The sequence below is a fragment of the Pan paniscus genome, chromosome X (genome assembly GCF_029289425.2).
Source record: "Pan paniscus chromosome X, NHGRI_mPanPan1-v2.0_pri, whole genome shotgun sequence".
Classification (NCBI taxonomy): domain Eukaryota; kingdom Metazoa; phylum Chordata; class Mammalia; order Primates; family Hominidae; genus Pan; species Pan paniscus.
In genome coordinates, this window is record NC_073272.2 from 136,065,061 (window position 1) to 136,083,740 (window position 18,680).

At 39.8% G+C, this 18,680-nt stretch overlaps 1 protein-coding gene across 1 annotated transcript; it reads left to right on the forward strand.

Moving 5' to 3' along the window:
• Positions 1–225: 225 nt before the first annotated feature.
• On the forward strand, positions 226–12,965 carry CD40LG (CD40 ligand). Its single transcript, XM_003812322.4, has 5 exons — positions 226–923; positions 2,785–2,916; positions 6,897–6,954; positions 8,880–8,942; positions 11,560–12,965. Exons 1-5 carry the CDS (start codon positions 768–770, stop codon positions 11,934–11,936), a joined length of 786 nt encoding a protein of 261 aa, XP_003812370.1. The 5' UTR covers positions 226–767; the 3' UTR covers positions 11,937–12,965.
• Positions 12,966–18,680: the final 5,715 nt, after the last annotated feature.

Sequence of the window (18,680 nt, forward strand, 5' to 3'; positions counted from 1 at the left end):
TACACAGGCAGCTTAGCTACTTCAAGTCACGATTTTTACTTTAACTTCAATTCCAGAGTCTTGGCCTGATTTCCCTCAAGACCCTACTTATCTTTGCCTTTGCAAAATTTATTTTTCTTGCATTATCTTTCCAGCTAAATTTTATTTAATAACCATCAGCATGCTTTTTTTTGCTTTATGCCATGTAGACTTGACCTGAAAACCTGCCAGGCTTTCATTGAGTTTAGTGATTAAAGAAGCAAAGTTCTGAGAAGCAATTAGTTGATGGGACACCAGTCATAAAATCAATCCAAACTTTTGTTGACATGTGTTTCTTTCTCCATATACCAGGTTCCCGCTTCGTATTAGTAAGATTGAAATTGAAATAAGTCTATTGCTGGTGGATGAATTTGTCACTTTCCTTGAAACTGGTGAACCCAAAAAGTTAGACAGTGATAGGAAAATACTGCCATTGTCTGTTAAGAAGTCTATGACATTTCAAGGCAAGAATGAATATATGGAAGAAGAAACTTGTTTCTTCTTTACTAACAAAAAGGAAAGCCTGGAAGTGAATGATATGGGTATAATTAAAAAAAAACAAAACAAAAAACCTTTACGTAACGTTTTTGCTGGGAGAGAAGACTACGAAGCACATTTTCCAGGAAGTGTGGGCTGCAACGATTGTGCGCTCTTAACTAATCCTGAGTAAGGTGGCCACTTTGACAGTCTTCTCATGCTGCCTCTGCCACCTTCTCTGCCAGAAGATACCATTTCAACTTTAACACAGCATGATCGAAACATACAACCAACCTTCTCCCCGATCTGCGGCCACTGGACTGCCCATCAGCATGAAAATTTTTATGTATTTACTTACTGTTTTTCTTATCACCCAGATGATTGGGTCAGCACTTTTTGCTGTGTATCTTCATAGAAGGTTGGACAAGGTAAGATGAACCACAAGCCTTTATTAACTAAATTTGGGGTCCTTACTAATTCATAGGTTGGTTCTACCCAAATGATGGATGATGGTAGAAACCAAATAGAAGAATGGTCTTGTGGCATAATGTTTGTTGCCTAGTCAATGAAGTCTCATATTCTTGTCTCTGGTTAGGATCTTGGGATCTGGAGTCAGACTGCCTGGGTTCAAATCTTGGCTCTGCCCATACCATCTCTGTTATCCTGGGGCAAGTGCCTCAGTTTCCACATCTGAGAAATGGGGATGGTATTGGTGTCCATTTCATAGATTAAGTGAGTTTAGCCTTGTAAAAAGCTTAGGAGGGGGTCTGATACATAGTAAGCACTATGTACGCACTAGCTATAATTATTTGCTAAAGTTCTGCTTTAAAAGTAAGCTATTTTTTTATGGAGACAGCTTTTTTCTTTTAAATTTCCAGCTAGGCAAGAAGAGCGTCAATTTGATCTAAAATTTCATAGTGCTTCAGATTAACATAGACATGGATAAGTCCCAGAATTTGCAGTCTTTTAGTAAAAGTAGCATTTTCTGTGTAATTCTTCACAAGCACTGATTGTAGTTGCAGGATGCTCAGTCTCCCTCTGAGATGTTTTACATTTTTAAATGGTTAGACTTGCAGGAACAAAAGAGCAGAGTAACTTAGTAGGCTGTTTTGCATTCTTAGGAAAAGAAAACCATCAGGACTTATTTTGTTTTCATGTATTTTTTCACTTCCACTGAGGAGTATAATTGGCTGGTGTTGACAAAATACCAATCATAGATGTAAAGGAGAAAGTTGATTAGTTTTCTGGCTGTTCCTAAAATTCTGGATGCAGGAACTGTGGCTAGAAAGCATCTGGATGATTGCACTTTATCAGGGATACTTGAGCGTCCTCTCTTAGGATCTGGACCTAGAATTAATGTCATGAGATTTTTCTAACAGGATAAGGTGAGGTAGTGAGGGCTGAAGTCATCCACTGGGTTATCCAAATATTAGGTTTCACTGCTGACAAAAGAGGGGGCTTCTGGTCTGGTTGGTTATTTGTGTTTGGCCTGATGTGCTCTGTCAATCAAATGTATGGACATAGGCCTAGCTTCTAAAGGGGCAATAGTGACCTCAGTGGACTGATATTTACCATACTATTTACATGTGCTCTTAATGACAGCAGAAGCTGCCAGCTAACTGAATCTTGTTTTGAATCTAAAAAATCTACTCTTAAAGCAAGAAAATGGTATAAAATTAGTTGATAATGCAAGTGAATTCTGTACATTTAATTATTCTAAGACATTGGAAAATAAAATATCTTGTTACTTTGAGGATAAAAGATGATTTCTTTAAAAATGCAAGTGTTTTCTACAAATACTAAAGTTAAAAGGGAGAGAGATGTAATTAGAACTCGTTAACTGACACATTGCAAATTAACTTCTTTTTATAAAGCACTGCATCACAAACACTAAAATGAAGTGGGCAAATTAGCTCTGCAGAAAACTATTTTCTAGGCTGATGTTTATAATGACCAATCATTACTGAAGCAATGAGAAATGTGACAATTACAGAATATTGCTGCTATAGTATGTTGAAAAAATATGCATTTTGTAGTGAACATTTAGTAGAATAGCTCTGATTTCTACCTGGAGTTTCTGATAACATGACATCTTAATTGCTGTCTTTTATAGATTTTTAAACTGCAAATACAAAATAGCAATCAGCCAATATAATAACTTATTATTCCCCATTTATGCCTGAAAGTCCTCCTCTTGTTGATGCCGTGGAAATGAATGTAGAGGCAGATATCATTAGCTGTATTCTCCTTCCGAATGACATTTATCATATCCTTCTTATTTCAAAATAGATAGAAGATGAAAGGAATCTTCATGAAGATTTTGTATTCATGAAAACGATACAGAGATGCAACACAGGAGAAAGATCCTTATCCTTACTGAACTGCGAGGAGATTAAAAGCCAGTTTGAAGGCTTTGTGAAGGTAAGCAGCTTAATTACTGGTAAAAGTGTCATTGAAATATTTTACTACATTTGCTAGATCGGGAAACTGACAATGCCAATGTTTAAAGATTGGTTATAGACACAGACACACAGACACACACACACACACATATATGCATGCAGATATACACACATACATGGGTGTGTGTGTGTGGGTTAAAAAAAAAAACACAAAGACACTCTCTGGGGAAAATACACCCTTAGGGGCACAGTCACACATATTTGTCAGCTTACATATGCAGCTACCACTAGGCAAAATGATGAAGTCCACCAAGCTTGGTTTTTGCATTGCTGTGTCTCCCCATCCAAACCTTGATGCTCTCGCACTGGGGACCCAGAGTCTGATCCCCATTTCCCAGGGAAGCAATAGCCGTCAACAGCTGCCGTGGCAGCAGGCCACAAGTGAAGGGACACCTGAAGACTTGTAACAAACAGTCTCTGGTGCTTCTCTGATGATGGAATTTTAGGTGTCCTGACAGTGAGATCTTTCCCTTTTACTGGGGAGAGAGGTGCAGGGAATAAGTAATAGACATTCTCAGTGTCGCTCAAACCAGACTCCATATAATATCACTTGCTCATGAAGCCCGCCCACTCTATGGCCGGTCATGACCAGAGGCACAGAGGTTTCAAAGCCTTTTAGCCCACCAGGCTGGTAGCTAGCATGAAGTCACTGCAGTGACTGTGGCTTATAACAGATACCTAAAACAAGAATTTTTAGAACCTTTACATTAATTCCATCATCACAGACATAGGGTCTAGGGGCTCTTTCTCCTGAGGTAGAACATCAAGAGTTCTTTCTGCCTATGTCCCTTTCAGAACACTGAGTCAAATACCCTTGGGCCTCGGCTCACTTAGGGGTCATTTCTAGGAGGCAGCACTCCACATTGAGGACAGTTCTGGGCCAGGTGGGTGGGTATCTGGGTAAACCAACAGGAATTAGTTCTCACATATAGATGATGTGTAATTTAATGCAGGCGTAAAAGGGTTAAGATCTTATTTCTGATCTTATTTCTGCCCTCCTGTACTGTCACCGAGGTGCCATTTAATTCATTAGTGAAGACTCTAACAGCTTATTCCTGAGTCACCTACGGAGAACAGAATGCGGCTCAAATCCGCTGCTTGCTTTCAGGTTCTTTACACTAATCTAGGCTTTAGATGAAACTCCTAAACCCTTTCTTTGCAAGACTGGCCGGCTAGGAAAATGATTTGAGTTTCTTCGGTTCTTCGAGGATTTGGGCCAGTATTACAGAGTATTGGAAGATGTTACCAGTTTAAATGTGAATAAAGGCACTTTCAAAACAATGGCTAATAATCCAAATAACAGACTGAATGTGCTTGGCTATGTGACTTTGGGTAAATAACTTCACCTTTCTGGGCCTCAGTTTTGTCATCTATAACATGAGAAGACAGATTATCTGTAAGGGCACTACCAGCTCTGACATTCTACAATTATGTGATAAGCCTTCAGTTCCCTCCAATGGCAGTGAGAGTGGCTTGTCAGTCCCCCTCGTTTCTTACGGAGACTTTTACGGTTGAATTGTCAATTCCTCACGTCATTATTTCAGGTTGGCTATGTATGTAAAGCTCCCAAAATCAGCTACCGAGGATAGGAGTAAAGAAAACAGTCAGTTTGGCCTCCCTGCTTATGCTTGTATGAAAAAAGTGACAGCTCCAAAGTTTCATATTCTTAAAAGGCAGATCTTCTCAGGCATGTCAGCCAGGGCCCCAGGGATCTCCTCCTTACATGCAACTAAGGAGGCTCCTTGTCTCTACTGCAGCAGGTGTGGAACCCTAGTCAACACCACCTATACCTAGGATTACGTACAATGAGTAGATACAAAGTCCTCCAGCTACCCAATCCTCCCCCATGACGGATCCCCTTTCCAATACGCTTTCCCCCAAATTTCTCACTCTAAAACAAAATTCGAGACTTTGAAAAAACTCAATAGGACAATTATAGAATAGCTCCAGATTAGATTCATATTTTCTTAGCTAATGTTAGTAGGCTTTCTTTCCGGGCCACAGTCTGGCTGCACCTAAGCAACCTCAAGTTTGAATTTGGAGTCTTTGAATCAGGTCTTGATGGGGTCTTAGAAGTCATCAGATCCAATTCTCAATCCACAACTTCAGTCTTCTCTCCACCTCCTGACTAAGTGGTCATCCAATCTCTGTTTGAACAACTCTAGTGACAAGGAACTCATTATCTCTGGAGGCAGGTAGCACCAATCTGTCATTTTGGGGGAAAGATGGTATTCAGGGCTCAAGTGAGGTAAGCAGAGGTATTATTTTGAATAGTATAATTTCATATTAAAACTTACAACCCACCACACCTCTGCTAGATGTTCAGTTCCATGATTATTTGCCCACCAATGCCTGCGATGCCTTTGAGAGAGTCAAAGCATTTCTATTTCAAGTTAAAGGGCAACCTGTCCATACCTGCCACATGGAACTCCCACTAAGAGAGAAATAACCCATTCTGGATTTTCTGAAAGTCCACTTTAAAAAGTATTTCAGTTGAGGTGGGGAGTGAAGCAAGAAAAAAAAAAAAGGCTCTGGGGAGTGTGGTTGGGCGAAAGTTCACGGAAAGGCTAGGCTGGGCTCATGAAACACGAGCTTTGCTGACTTCATGTTTTCATCTTGGCCAGGCCTCAACACCAATGCAACAACTTAGCCTAAAAGTATCTCAACCTTGATCACCACACTCTACTTTTTGAAAAGACACTAAATAGTCATTTGTTTACTTGTGATCTCACAAACATTTTCCTGTCACCACATCTTCATAGTGCCGCGCTTCAGCTCAAATGGAAAGTTGAAGCTCTGGGGCCCATGTGAGTGTTCTGAGGCTCAGGTTCCCCTGGAGGCTCTATGAACTACGCCCTTAAATCTGGCAACTGAGCTGGGCCTACAGCCAGCACTCAACAGTGACAGCACAAATTCCTTCTGGAGGAGGAAATAAAAGGAAGGGTCCTATAGACAACTGATTCCAGGAGTGGGAAGGAGCACAGGACTTTGATTATCATAAGATGTGAAAATACTACTGTCTTCTTCCCTTGTGTGCAGAGGATAGACAGATGGAATTAGCTAAGCCCAGCCTATGAATGCCATCTCACAGTTTCCACTCTTGGTTTAAACCTCAGCTTCTTTGGGTGACCTCATAATGACCAGTTAAGCCCTCCAGGCCTTTTGTTCAGTCTCTTTAAAATGGCAGCAACAGCCTTTATCATCTTCCAACCTGTGTTGATGGAAGTTCCTGTTAGCTTCTTTAAATACCTCTAGACTTCCTTCAGTTTATAAGTGAAAAGAAATCTTTTAAGAAGTGTCGCACTTGCCTTTGAACATCAACACCATTGGGAGATGGCCTGTGTTTCCGAAATGCTGATTATTCTAAATAAATACAGTGCAACTATCAATAAGAGAATCTCTTCAGCCCATTGAAAAGGATAGCAAAATTAAAAATGTCTGAGGGTCTTTTCATAGTCTGGCATTTCTCCCGAAGGTCAAACTTACTATTATCTTTTCCTACAGGATTTCAGACCAAATTTATTCTAATAGATACACACCATGCTTTATGTTTAATAATATTCCATATACCAGTTCCCAGGGTAGAATCATCTCCCCATTCGGCATTATTTGTCAATATCTGTCAAAGCCAAGGAGGTTGAGGTCATAGGAAGGGTCAGGATCACAGCCTCTGGTCTGGAGAGAGCACTGGAATGGAGATAATAAGGCCTGGATTTTACTTCCAGATTCTCCCCTGGGCTTTCTGGGTTGTTGGCTCATCTGTCAGATCCATGGACTCCCAATTGGCATGATGGAATTAATGACAGGATCTGAGTCTATATGGTAATCCTCACCAGAAACAGACAACAGAGTAATGACAGATGCAAAACGAATGATAATTTTAAAACCCCACAGCAGAGCCCCTGTCAAAATGACCTCTTGCAATGCTTCTTATTTTAGGATATAATGTTAAACAAAGAGGAGACGAAGAAAGAAAACAGCTTTGAAATGCAAAAAGGTAGGTTTGCTATTTGCTAATTTCTATGAATGCCTAAAAACTAAAAGGAAGCTTTAGGCTGATCATATTGAACAATCCAGTGTTGTTGCATCAGGGAACTTTTAGCCCTGGAAATAAAACAGGAACAGAATTGTCAAATTGACACCTTCTCTGGTCCCTGTGATTTGGAAAGACTTTGTACATATATATTTATGAAAAAAGGATATGTTCCTTTAATGCCGATGATACCAAATCTGAAGAAATCCCATTATGTTCAATACCTTAATAGAAGCAACCATACAGCCTGATACCACCTACAGTGGAATAAGAAGACAGGAAAGTCATCATTTGGTAACAGTGGCATTCATCACTCATTGATAACAGTTTTTCATGGGGCACAGTGGCCGGTGGAGCCTCTGGGATCAAGGAGTGACAATGTCACAGTGTTCTATTATTTGCCCTGTTCTTAAAGTGAGAGCATCCTGAACATCTCAGGGTTGGAAGAGACCTTGAGAGTTCTCAAATCCAGCACCATCCCCACAACAAAAATCTCCTTCACAATAACACTGACCGTCCAGCCTCTGATCAAACATGTCGAGGGATGAGGCACCTTCCACCTCATAAGGCAGCCTGATCCGTCTTTGAATGGCTCTAATAATACCAAGATTACTATACTACTCGAGAGAAGTCTTTCCTCCTCAAGTCAAACTTTGTTCCTATAATCTCCACTCATTGGTCCCAGTTCTGCTCTTTGAGGCCCTAGTAAACAAAGTATAATTGCTCTCCTACCCAGCAGCTGTCCAGATATGGAAGACAGCAATCATGGTGGCCAAGCCTTGACTGAGCTTTTTCTTCTCCAGGCTAAAGATCCCTGATGTCTTCCACTGTTTCTCCTATGACCCTTTCCAGGACCTTTTTTCTGCCACTCACCTCCTTTTCTTGGACACACTAACTTTTTCCTGTTCCTTTAGAATGTGGCACCGCAAACGAATACAATAATGCCTGAAGTGACTTCAGCAGCAGATTATGGGAAAGAGGGGGTGTTGTTAGAGAGAATATTATATCACAAAGTTGGTGAACATGATGTTATGGCTTCTGCAAATTTAATACACACAAAAGCATACATACATACAGGGATAGAGATACTATTTTCTGAGGCAAAGAGAGTACTCAGACCTTGCCTTAACTGTTGTTCTGGATACTAAATGGTCATCCGACTTCCATGAAGGTTTTATCTTCAGAATGACTGCAAGATATGTTGAGTAATAGTACCACGCTGTCTGTTAATTACAGAGGAATCTGAGGAAACAGTTTATGTAGATGCTGCCTAGAAGTCTTCAGGGAAATGATAACATTAACCAAACTGGTCATTTAGGTCATGCAATTTAACTCAACATTTATAGGGCACTTACAAAGTGCCCAATATCAGGCTCATAACTGGACAAAAAGAAACTTCCACACAGTCTCTGCCCTTAGAAGATTGACACATCTCATTAGGGAGCAGGGCTTTAACACAAGAAATAATTAAAGACAGATACAATAGTTCGGCCAGTTGCTTGACCAATTCAGAAACCATAAGAATCTTACTAAGTGTGCAGACTTTGGAGCCCACTAAAATCCCCAGTGTATGGAGTTGTTCCTAAAAGCAAGATTCACGGTATGTTTAGTGAAGACCAGTGTTTTTAGCCTGTGTCAATCTATGCAAAATGGAATCGAGTATTGATCAACTGTTAGGAGAATGAGACCAATGGAAACAGCCAATTCAATTACTCAGATATTAGAAACCAACTTTTCCTTCAGTGGGAGAGATGTCAGACCATTTTATCTTTCCTTTTATATAATCTATTTTTGCACAGTCTCTATTACACAGTTGTAGAACTGGACCAGATAGTTTTGTGGGCAGTTTTTGCATTATTTTAGCCTGACAGTTTTTGGTTCCATTTCAGGTGATCAGAATCCTCAAATTGCGGCACATGTCATAAGTGAGGCCAGCAGTAAAACAACATCTGGTAAGTCACACAGCATCTGAGCGGTAGCCACCCAAGGGGAAAGGCTGGGATGCCGAAGTCATGTTACCTAATGGTTAAACTCTTTTCCCCTGGGACCCAATTTACAAACCTACCCCTACACTTCTCCTATTCCCTTCTTTGTCTTCAAAGTGAGTTCAAATGCACAGATGGGACTTAGAGGGACAAAAGGAGGTGGAATGCAATCTGGATGTTCTCATTATGTTCTTGCTCAATGGCTGATTCTGAATGATGAATTACTGGGTGGAGGGACCATTGTTCTGACAACATAGAAGAAATGGCATGTAGTGACCTCCTGACTGGGAGCATCCCTCCTCCTAACCCCTCTTCACTGTGTGGAAATGGGCCTCATGGGGTATTTCCTGCCATCTGTCAATCCCTGTATGATTAAGCTCAGCCTCACTGAGGCCAACCTCAGGGAAAGTAAAGGTAAAATCATTCTGTAAAGATCAATAGGTCCCAAGACGTTACATTTTCCAATGAAGTAACAACAGACGACATATTGTGATCTTTTCAACTCTGAACGATTTTATTTCCATATACGTTCTGCCACCATTCTAGCCTTTAGATATTTTTTCCCAAATGTGCATCTTGCGATAACTGGTGCCAAAGAATATGTCGTATCTGATAAATGGATGGAAACATGCACGCTAACATAAAGTCCCCCATCAACATAAAGGCAAGAGCGTCAGAGGAGTCTTTGAAAAATTCAACAGAGTGCTCCGGAATGGAGTTCTAAGCAGTGCATGTGTGTGTGCATATGTGTATGTGTGTGACAGAGAGAGAAAGAGAGACGGACAGAGAGAGAAAAAAGACACTGCTTCATCTCTGAAGTGGCTTGGGCTTCTCAGTAGGCGTAACACATGGACAGTTATCATTATCATGGATCATGGTACCAAAGTAAGAGCACTGAATAGGGAGTTTTTGAACGCTGGGATTCAAGGACCATGACCACTGCTTGCTGGGTGACCTTGAGCAAGACCCTTTACCTATGCAGCAGTTTTCTACTTCACCTACTTTATAGGGTGGCTTTGAGCATCAAATCAGCTAATGTGGCCGAAAGTGATGCTGTCAAGTGCTGTACAACCGTAAGGTGACACTACTTAGTTTACTTCACCATGGCTTAGATGTCAAAAGGGTGACATAAAGCCCCTCATTAATACCAGTTAGTTACACAATATTTAATAATTTTGTCAAGTACCCCTTCTCTCTTCTGGATCAGATGACAACAACAGAGAAATCTCCTAGAAGAATAGCTTCCCACTGGTCTTTTTTTGCCTGTATCTAAACCCTTGATCTTGGATATATTTCATAGAGCTCAGATTCTCCCAAAAGGCTTGTAATGGATATCAGTCCTACAATATCTTACAGTCTGCATCACAATAGGTTTCCAGGGGATCAGATGGGAAGACAGTAACATTCCACCCCCACCCCAGTCCCAAACCTCTTCTTCCTACCTAGCCATGCTGCTAAAATCTTGCCCTACATCCCACAGCAAGTACTAAAATTAGGTAAGGACGTACCAAAGTAAACTTACTGAACTAAAAGATTGAGAACCTGCCCTTTTTTTCTCAATACAATGGTTCAAAAGGGCAAACATTCTAATGAAGCATTGTTTCTGGAGTGGTCTGGAGGGCCCGGATCTGTCAGGCATTTCAGGATGCCGCCCTATTAGTAAAGGGCGAGTCTTAGCAGGTGGGATCTTGTGCCCTGATAGACCTAAGACTATCGAATAGGAATTATTTTTTAAAAAGCTCAAGGAAGCAAACACATCAGTACTTTCACTTTTCCTCAACCCTCACCCCCATCAGTCAGTCTAGCTTTCTGTGGGAGCTGAGATTTCAAGTCGGGTGCACACACTACTTTGAACCCACTCAACATCTCAGCCGAGAAAATGGCACACTGTTGGTGGGTACTCTGGCTTAGCCACAAGAATACTGGTACTTTCAAGTTGGTGGCGCCCACTACAATGGGAGATCAAAACATACCGTGAAATGAGCACACAGTTTATTTTCATACTTCCTTGCCTAATTTTAGTCCTTGCTGGGGGAGGCAGATCAGGTTTGCAACAGCATGATCAGGTAGGAAGAAATGGGGTCTTTTCTCTGTGCTGAGGCTGAGCTAGGTAGACTGACAACTCTCTGACTTTGTAAAATTCAAGGCAAGCAAGGTATTCATGGTAATATTAGCAAAAATTTGGTCCGAGTAATTTGGTATGTATAATTTATGATGTCAAATTTTGAAATCATTTGTGCCTTCTTAAGTTCAAGGCAAATTGGCTATAAGAACTCTAACGAGAGAAAGAAACTCACTGTGATCTCTTACTTTATTTAATCTTCACAAGTCTCTGAAATATGCTCCAATATGAGCCCCGTGTTGCAGATGAGGAACTGAAGCTCATGGAGATTTAGAGACTTGCCCAAGCTTAAATAGAGCCTAGATTGGAACATGGCTCTGTCTGACTCTGAAGCCCATGGAAGGGGCCTTGAGAATCCATCCCTATACAAAGCCAATATCCAACATTAAACTATATTTTTTGTCAGAATGTGAACCATGCTCTGCTTCACCTCACCACAAACTTTCCCTCTCTTTGTAACAGTGTTACAGTGGGCTGAAAAAGGATACTACACCATGAGCAACAACTTGGTAACCCTGGAAAATGGGAAACAGCTGACCGTTAAAAGACAAGGACTCTATTATATCTATGCCCAAGTCACCTTCTGTTCCAATCGGGAAGCTTCGAGTCAAGCTCCATTTATAGCCAGCCTCTGCCTAAAGTCCCCCGGTAGATTCGAGAGAATCTTACTCAGAGCTGCAAATACCCACAGTTCCGCCAAACCTTGCGGGCAACAATCCATTCACTTGGGAGGAGTATTTGAATTGCAACCAGGTGCTTCGGTGTTTGTCAATGTGACTGATCCAAGCCAAGTGAGCCATGGCACTGGCTTCACGTCCTTTGGCTTACTCAAACTCTGAACAGTGTCACCTTGCAGGCTGTGGTGGAGCTGACACTGGGAGTCTTCATAATACAGCACAGCAGTTAAGCCCACCCCCTGTTAACTGCCTATTTATAACCCTAGGATCCTCCTTATGGAGAACTATTTATTATACACTCCAAGGCATGTAGAACTGTAATAAGTGAATTACAGGTCACATGAAACCAAAACGGGCCCTGCTCCATAAGAGCTTATATATCTGAAGCAGCAACCCCACTGATGCAGACATCCAGAGAGTCCTATGAAAAGACAAGGCCATTATGCACAGGTTGAATTCTGAGTAAACAGCAGATAACTTGCCAAGTTCAGTTTCGTTTCTTTGCGTGCAGTGTCTTTCCATGGATAATGCATCTGATTTATCAGTGAAGATGCAGAAGGGAAATGGGGAGCCTCAGCTCACATTCAGTTATGGTTGACTCTGGGTTCCTATGGCCTTGTTGGAGGGGGCCAGGCTCTAGAACGTCTAACACAGTGGAGAACCGAAAACCACCCCCCGCCACCCTCTCGGACAGTTATTCATTCTCTTTCAATCTCTCTCTCTCCATCTCTCTCTTTCAGTCTCTCTCTCTCAACCTCTTTCTTCCAATCTCTCTTTCTCAATCTCTCTGTTTCCCTCTGTCAGTCTCTTCCCTCCCCCAGTCTCTCTTCTCAATCCCCCTTTCTCTCTAACACACACACATAAACACACACACACACACACACACACACACGCACACACACAGGAGTCAGGCCGTTGCTAGTCAGTTCTCTTCTTTCCACCCTGTCCCTATCTCTACCACTATAGATGAGGGTGAGGAGTAGGGAGTGCAGCCCTGAGCCTGCCCACTCCTCATTACGAAATGACTGTATTTAAAGGAAATCTATTGTATCTACCTGCAGTCTCCATTGTTTCCAGAGTGAACTTGTAATTATCTTGTTATTTATTTTTTGAATAATAAAGACCTCTTAACATTATTGTTGTTGTTTGAGTACCTAAAGCTCCCAGCCAGGTTGGGGAAAGAGGAAGCATTTGGAGGGAATTTTCCCAACCTTTGTGATGTTTTCATAAACTTTGTTCTCAAGCTACTTACATTATAAAATATCTTGGTGGCAGCACACTTTCTGGAAGTCTGTGACAGCCTTTGATCGATGATGTGCTAGCCTATTCAGTGAAAAGCAATCTAGGTCTTTATTTCCAGCTTCTTCTGAAAAAGTTGCAGGAGATTGAAAGAACTTTTTTTTTATTAATCACAGCCAAGTGAGGCTGGAGAGGGTCCTTAAATAAGGAGCAGTGGCATAGCTTATTAATAGCTGTCTAGGTGGTTCCACTTAGGCAAGAGGAAATGGAGCTGGGAAAACCTGAGGGGAAGTATTGGCCCCCCAGTCTTCCACTGAAGTCAATGGAGCCATTTCTTGTCACCTCCAATAGAAGAATTTTTCATGTAAGAATCCCAGAGTGGTGTGTTCATCTTTACCGGGTAAGTCCTATATGCTCACTGTTGGTTATCTCCCTGGGCTCATGGTTTTAACTTAGCAGCATCTTCAAGCCACTAATGCCATGCCTTTTGTTCTCAACTGTCTCCTAGAATTTGCCTGCATCTCCAAAGGGTGAGCCTAGTTCCTCAAACCCAGTACATTCCAACCGAACTCTTAACATTTCCCCCCACACAATGGGATCTGTGTTCAATGTTTCCCAGTCCAATGAATGGTGTCTTTATCTACCCAGTTTTTCAAGTCAGAAACCTGGCTTGACTTCACTCTCATCACCCCCATGTTCAATCCCTCCAGCCTATGCTCATCAACCCTATCTCTTAAGTAGTCCTTAAGTTAATCTACTTCTTTCTATCTCTACTATTTCTATCCTAGTCCCAACTGTCACCATCTCTCTTCTGGAATAGTACAACAGCCTCCTAGATTCCCTGCCTCCACTCTTGCTCCCTTCCATCCATTCTCCATGCACAGCCAGTCCCCTGCTTCTTATGAACCTTGGAATAAAGACCAAAATAATCAATTTCATCTCCTGCTGCCACCTCTCTCGGTCTCTTAAGTTCTAGCCCTCAGTTCCTCTAAGCAAGGTTACAAATGCTTTCCTACCTTAGGGCCCTGGAATGCTGTTTTCTCTTCTTGCAAGACCCATTTCTCTCCCCCACTGCACCCTGCACTTAGCAAGTGCTTCACAGCACTTATCATGGTTGAAGTTTTCCCTACTATGCTGTGAGCTTCTTGAGGACCAAGACCTTGTCCCATTCACCATGATAACTTCAGCGTCTACCACAGGACCCAGCATTGAATTGGCCCTTTATTTGGTGCATGAAGGAATAAATGAATGAATAAATACAGCTGCTTATAACTCAATGGCCCAGAAAATAATTCTGTGTGTTGGCTGAGGCAAAAATTTGCTACACTGAAAGGATCCTCATTATGTCAAAAATATCTGGATGATAAAAATGCACTCATGGAGTAAAAAATGACTGAGAATTATGCTGTAGCTAAAAACAGATAATATGTTTTTATTATACATTTCATGATTATTTGCAAAATAATATATGTTTGTTCCAAACTTCAATTGAACATTTTCAGCATTTTCCTATAAATGAAAAAGACTCGAGTACATTTCTGATGTACCTGTAATAGTCTGATCATAAATTATCTAACTTAGTTCCATTTTTATAATCATGTCACTTCTGTCTTCTATCTAAGGGGGACGGTGGGAATGTTTGAAATACCAAATAATTATTTCTAGACAAAGAGAAAATAAACAAAGGATAAAATATTACTGCCTCTGTTATTTGATGGTTAGCAAATGACCACAAAACGCAAACAGTGTGCTCTAGCAAGCTGTCAGAACAGGGGCGCCCCCACTTAAATGGAAATGACATGTAAACTTTTGGGCTTCAGGAGAGAATACATTCTGTGCTACATTCAACTATTTTCACAGGGCCCAATGCCACTGTGTTGGGAACTGCACTGCTTTAGACGTTTAAAGTAGTCTGAAGTACTTTGAGACACAGAAACATGGAACTAAGTATGATTTTTATGTTATTTTTCTCTGTGAATCACATCCCCACTAAAACAAAACAAAACCAGAAATGCTCATTGTAGTGTAGTAGTTAAATCTCGAGTCAGACAGATACAGTCTTAATCTAGGCTCCACTATTAACCAGCTTTATAAGTACAGGCAAGTCATTTCACCTCCTCTAGTCCTCTGTGTCTTCATCTGTAAAGTGGGAATAAAAAGAAGACATGCTGGGCCAGGCATGGTGGCTCACGCCTGTAATCCCAGCAGTTTGGGAGGCTGAGGCAGGTGGATCACTTGAGGTCAGGAGTTCGAGACTAGCCTGGCCAACACAGCAAAACGCTGTCTCTACTAAAAACACAAAAATTAGCCCAGCATGGTGGTGTGTGCCTGTAATCTCAGCTACGTGGGAGGCTAAGGCAGCAGAATCACTTGTACCCAGGAGGGGGAGGTTGCAGTAAGCCAAGATGGTGCCTGTGCACTCCAGCCTGGGCGACAGAAGCAAGACTGCATCTCAAAAAAAAAAAAAAAAAAAAAAAAAAAAAGTTTATAAAGATTCAGTGAGATTGTCCACAGAAAGTCCCCAGCAGAATCTGCTCTCTGGAGAAGATCATCATGTAAGAAGCACTAAGGTGGGTCTCTACATGGTCCCCAGCACACCTGTCTGCATTCAGTGGTGCAAGTGGACAGGGTGCCATCTTAAATGGTTGAAACTTCTGAGACCAAGGAGAATGCCTGGCAACCCAGGTACACATGAGAGCCTTTGCTCATGTACTAGATCAAAGACCACACCCAATGTGAAGCAAAGTGAAACCAAAAAAAAGAAAGAAAGAAAAACCAAACATTACAGTAGACCTGTGGATAGCAAAGACCCTTTTTTTATGGTATAGTTTTATTGTCAAAAACTGCTAAGCGCTGGGGGCTTGGAGTTGCCAAATTTTTCAGTAGGTTTGAGAAGATTACATATATATATTATATATATAATATATATATTATATATATAATATATATATTATATATATAATATATATATTATATATATAATATATATAAAATATATATTATATATAATATATAAAATATATATTATATATAATATATATAAAATATATATTATATATAATATATAAAATATATATTATATATAATATATATAAAATATATATTATATATAATATATAAAATATATATTATATATAATATATATAAAATATATATTATATATAATATATAAAATATATATTATATATATAATATATATAAAATATATATTATATATATAATATATATAAAATATATATTATATATAATATATATAAAATATATATTATATATAATATATATAAAATATATATTATATATATAATATATATAATATATATTATATATATTATATATATAAAATATATATTATATATATAATATATATAATATATATTATATATATTATATATAAAATATATATTATATATATAATATATATAAAATATATATTATATATATAATATATATAAAATATATATTATATATATAATATATAAAATATATATTATATATATAATATATATAAAATACATATTATATATAATATATATAAAATACATATTATATATAATATATATAAAATATATATTATATATAATATATATAAAATATATATTATATATATTATATATAAAATATATATTATATATATAATATATATAAAATATATATTATATATATATAAAATATATATTATATATATAATATATATAAAATATATATTATATATATATATAAAATATATATTATATATATAATATATATAAAATATATATTATATATATATATATATATTTAGATGGAGTCTTACTCTGTTGCCAGGCTGGACTGGAGTGCAATGGCATGATCTCGGCTCACTGCAACCTCTGCCTCCCAGGTTCAAGCGATTCCCCTGCCTCAGCCTCCCGAGTAGCTGGGGCTGCAGGTGCATGCCACCACGCCCAGTTAATTTTTTTTTTTTTGTATTTTAGTAGAGATGGGGTTTCACCATGTTGGCCAGAATGGCCTCGATCTCCTGACCTTGTAATCCGCCCGCCTCGGCCTCCCAAAGTGCTGGGATTACAGGCATGAGCCACCGAGCCCAGCCAAAGTTCTATATTTAGGAATGTTTCTTTAAAAGACGATGACCATTGATTCCCAGTCTAAGGGGCATCAGCACACAAACCTCCCCCTTCCATACCACACTTTCACACTCCTCTGAGTCATTCTTCAAGCAATTCAGTAACTTTCAGGAAACTGCCCCACTCCTGCAGTTCCACTGAGTTATCTATAAGGTAGCTGCATCCATGGGTCTGGAGATCAGGAGAAAAGTCAGAATGGAAAACTGTGGACATGGGAGTCATCTGCATTTTGATAAATGAAGTTATGGGGGTAGTCAAGGTTGTCTAGGAATAGGCTATAGATTGGAAGAGATGAGGAAAAGAGGATCAGCAATGTTCAGGGGACAGCCTAAGGAGGCAGGTCCAGCAAAGGAGACTGAGGGGTGACTGAATGAATGCCAAGAAAGTGTGGGCTCATGAAAACCAAGGAAGGAGAGATTCATCAAGAAAGCAAGGGTCAAATACTGCAGAGACGTCAAGGTGAGGATCGAAAAGCCGATGGATTTGTCAATTATAAGCTTAATAGTGACTTCACAAAGGTGGATGGCTAAGGTAGGAACCTTAGCATGTACCAAGTGTGCAGGAGGATACGTGATAGAGAGAGCATGGGTCCGAGAGTAAGACAGACTAAGGTTTCAAATTCCAGCTCCACCATGTACTAGCAAGTTACTCAACATCTCTGTGCCTCTGTTCATTTTTAAGTGGAGATAACAATAGTAAATACTTAATAAGGTTGTTGTGAGGCTTACATGAGCTTAATCGTGTAAACCACTTAGTACAGTGCCTAGCACACATGAGATGCCATGTTCTATCTATTGGCTCAGAGCAGGAATCATAAACCACTGAAGGTATCTCAGGCAGAAAGATAATCAGTTGTCTACAAAACCATTGGGCTACATAAGTGGAAGTCAGGGGAAGTCAGGAGGCTGCCACTGGACTAATGGCTTCAAGGTCATATCATTGCAGTTGTGATCCACATGTTAGGAGGCTGCTGCCACCACTACAGTCTCTCACTCACAAAGCTGTGAATAGACACACTGGAATGTGGAGTACAGAAGCCACAAACACATCTTTGGAATCACCTGCTGGCCACCAAACCCCAAGAAGATAGCCTCTGCCCAACTTAAGCCTTCCAAATTTTGTTGGCAGAAGTGAACATGTATCTGAACCCACATTTTATCCAGAATCCTAGCTGCAAGGGAGTCTGGGAAATTGATTTTTCAGCCTTTATGTTTTTGGAAAGAAACAGAAAAGGGGTAAGAATGCATGTGGAGCAGCAGATAATTTCCACCTCATCAATCTTTAAGTGGAACGAATATTTCCATCCTGAGTGCTGACACCAGCATTCCAACTGTGGTCAAAATATAGGATTATCACTGATTGACAAAATCCTGCCAAATTCAAAGAGGAATCAGGACAGGAATAAATATCAAGGGATAAGCTTGAGCAGGAAAATACATCTTTCTCTAATATCAAAAAGCAGATGGTGAGCAGGGATATAATTTATAGGTTTGGGCCAGAAGAAGAGAGGTAGAGAAGTTAAGGAAGGTTCTGTCTCAGGGCATGTATTATCTCTGTAAAGTTG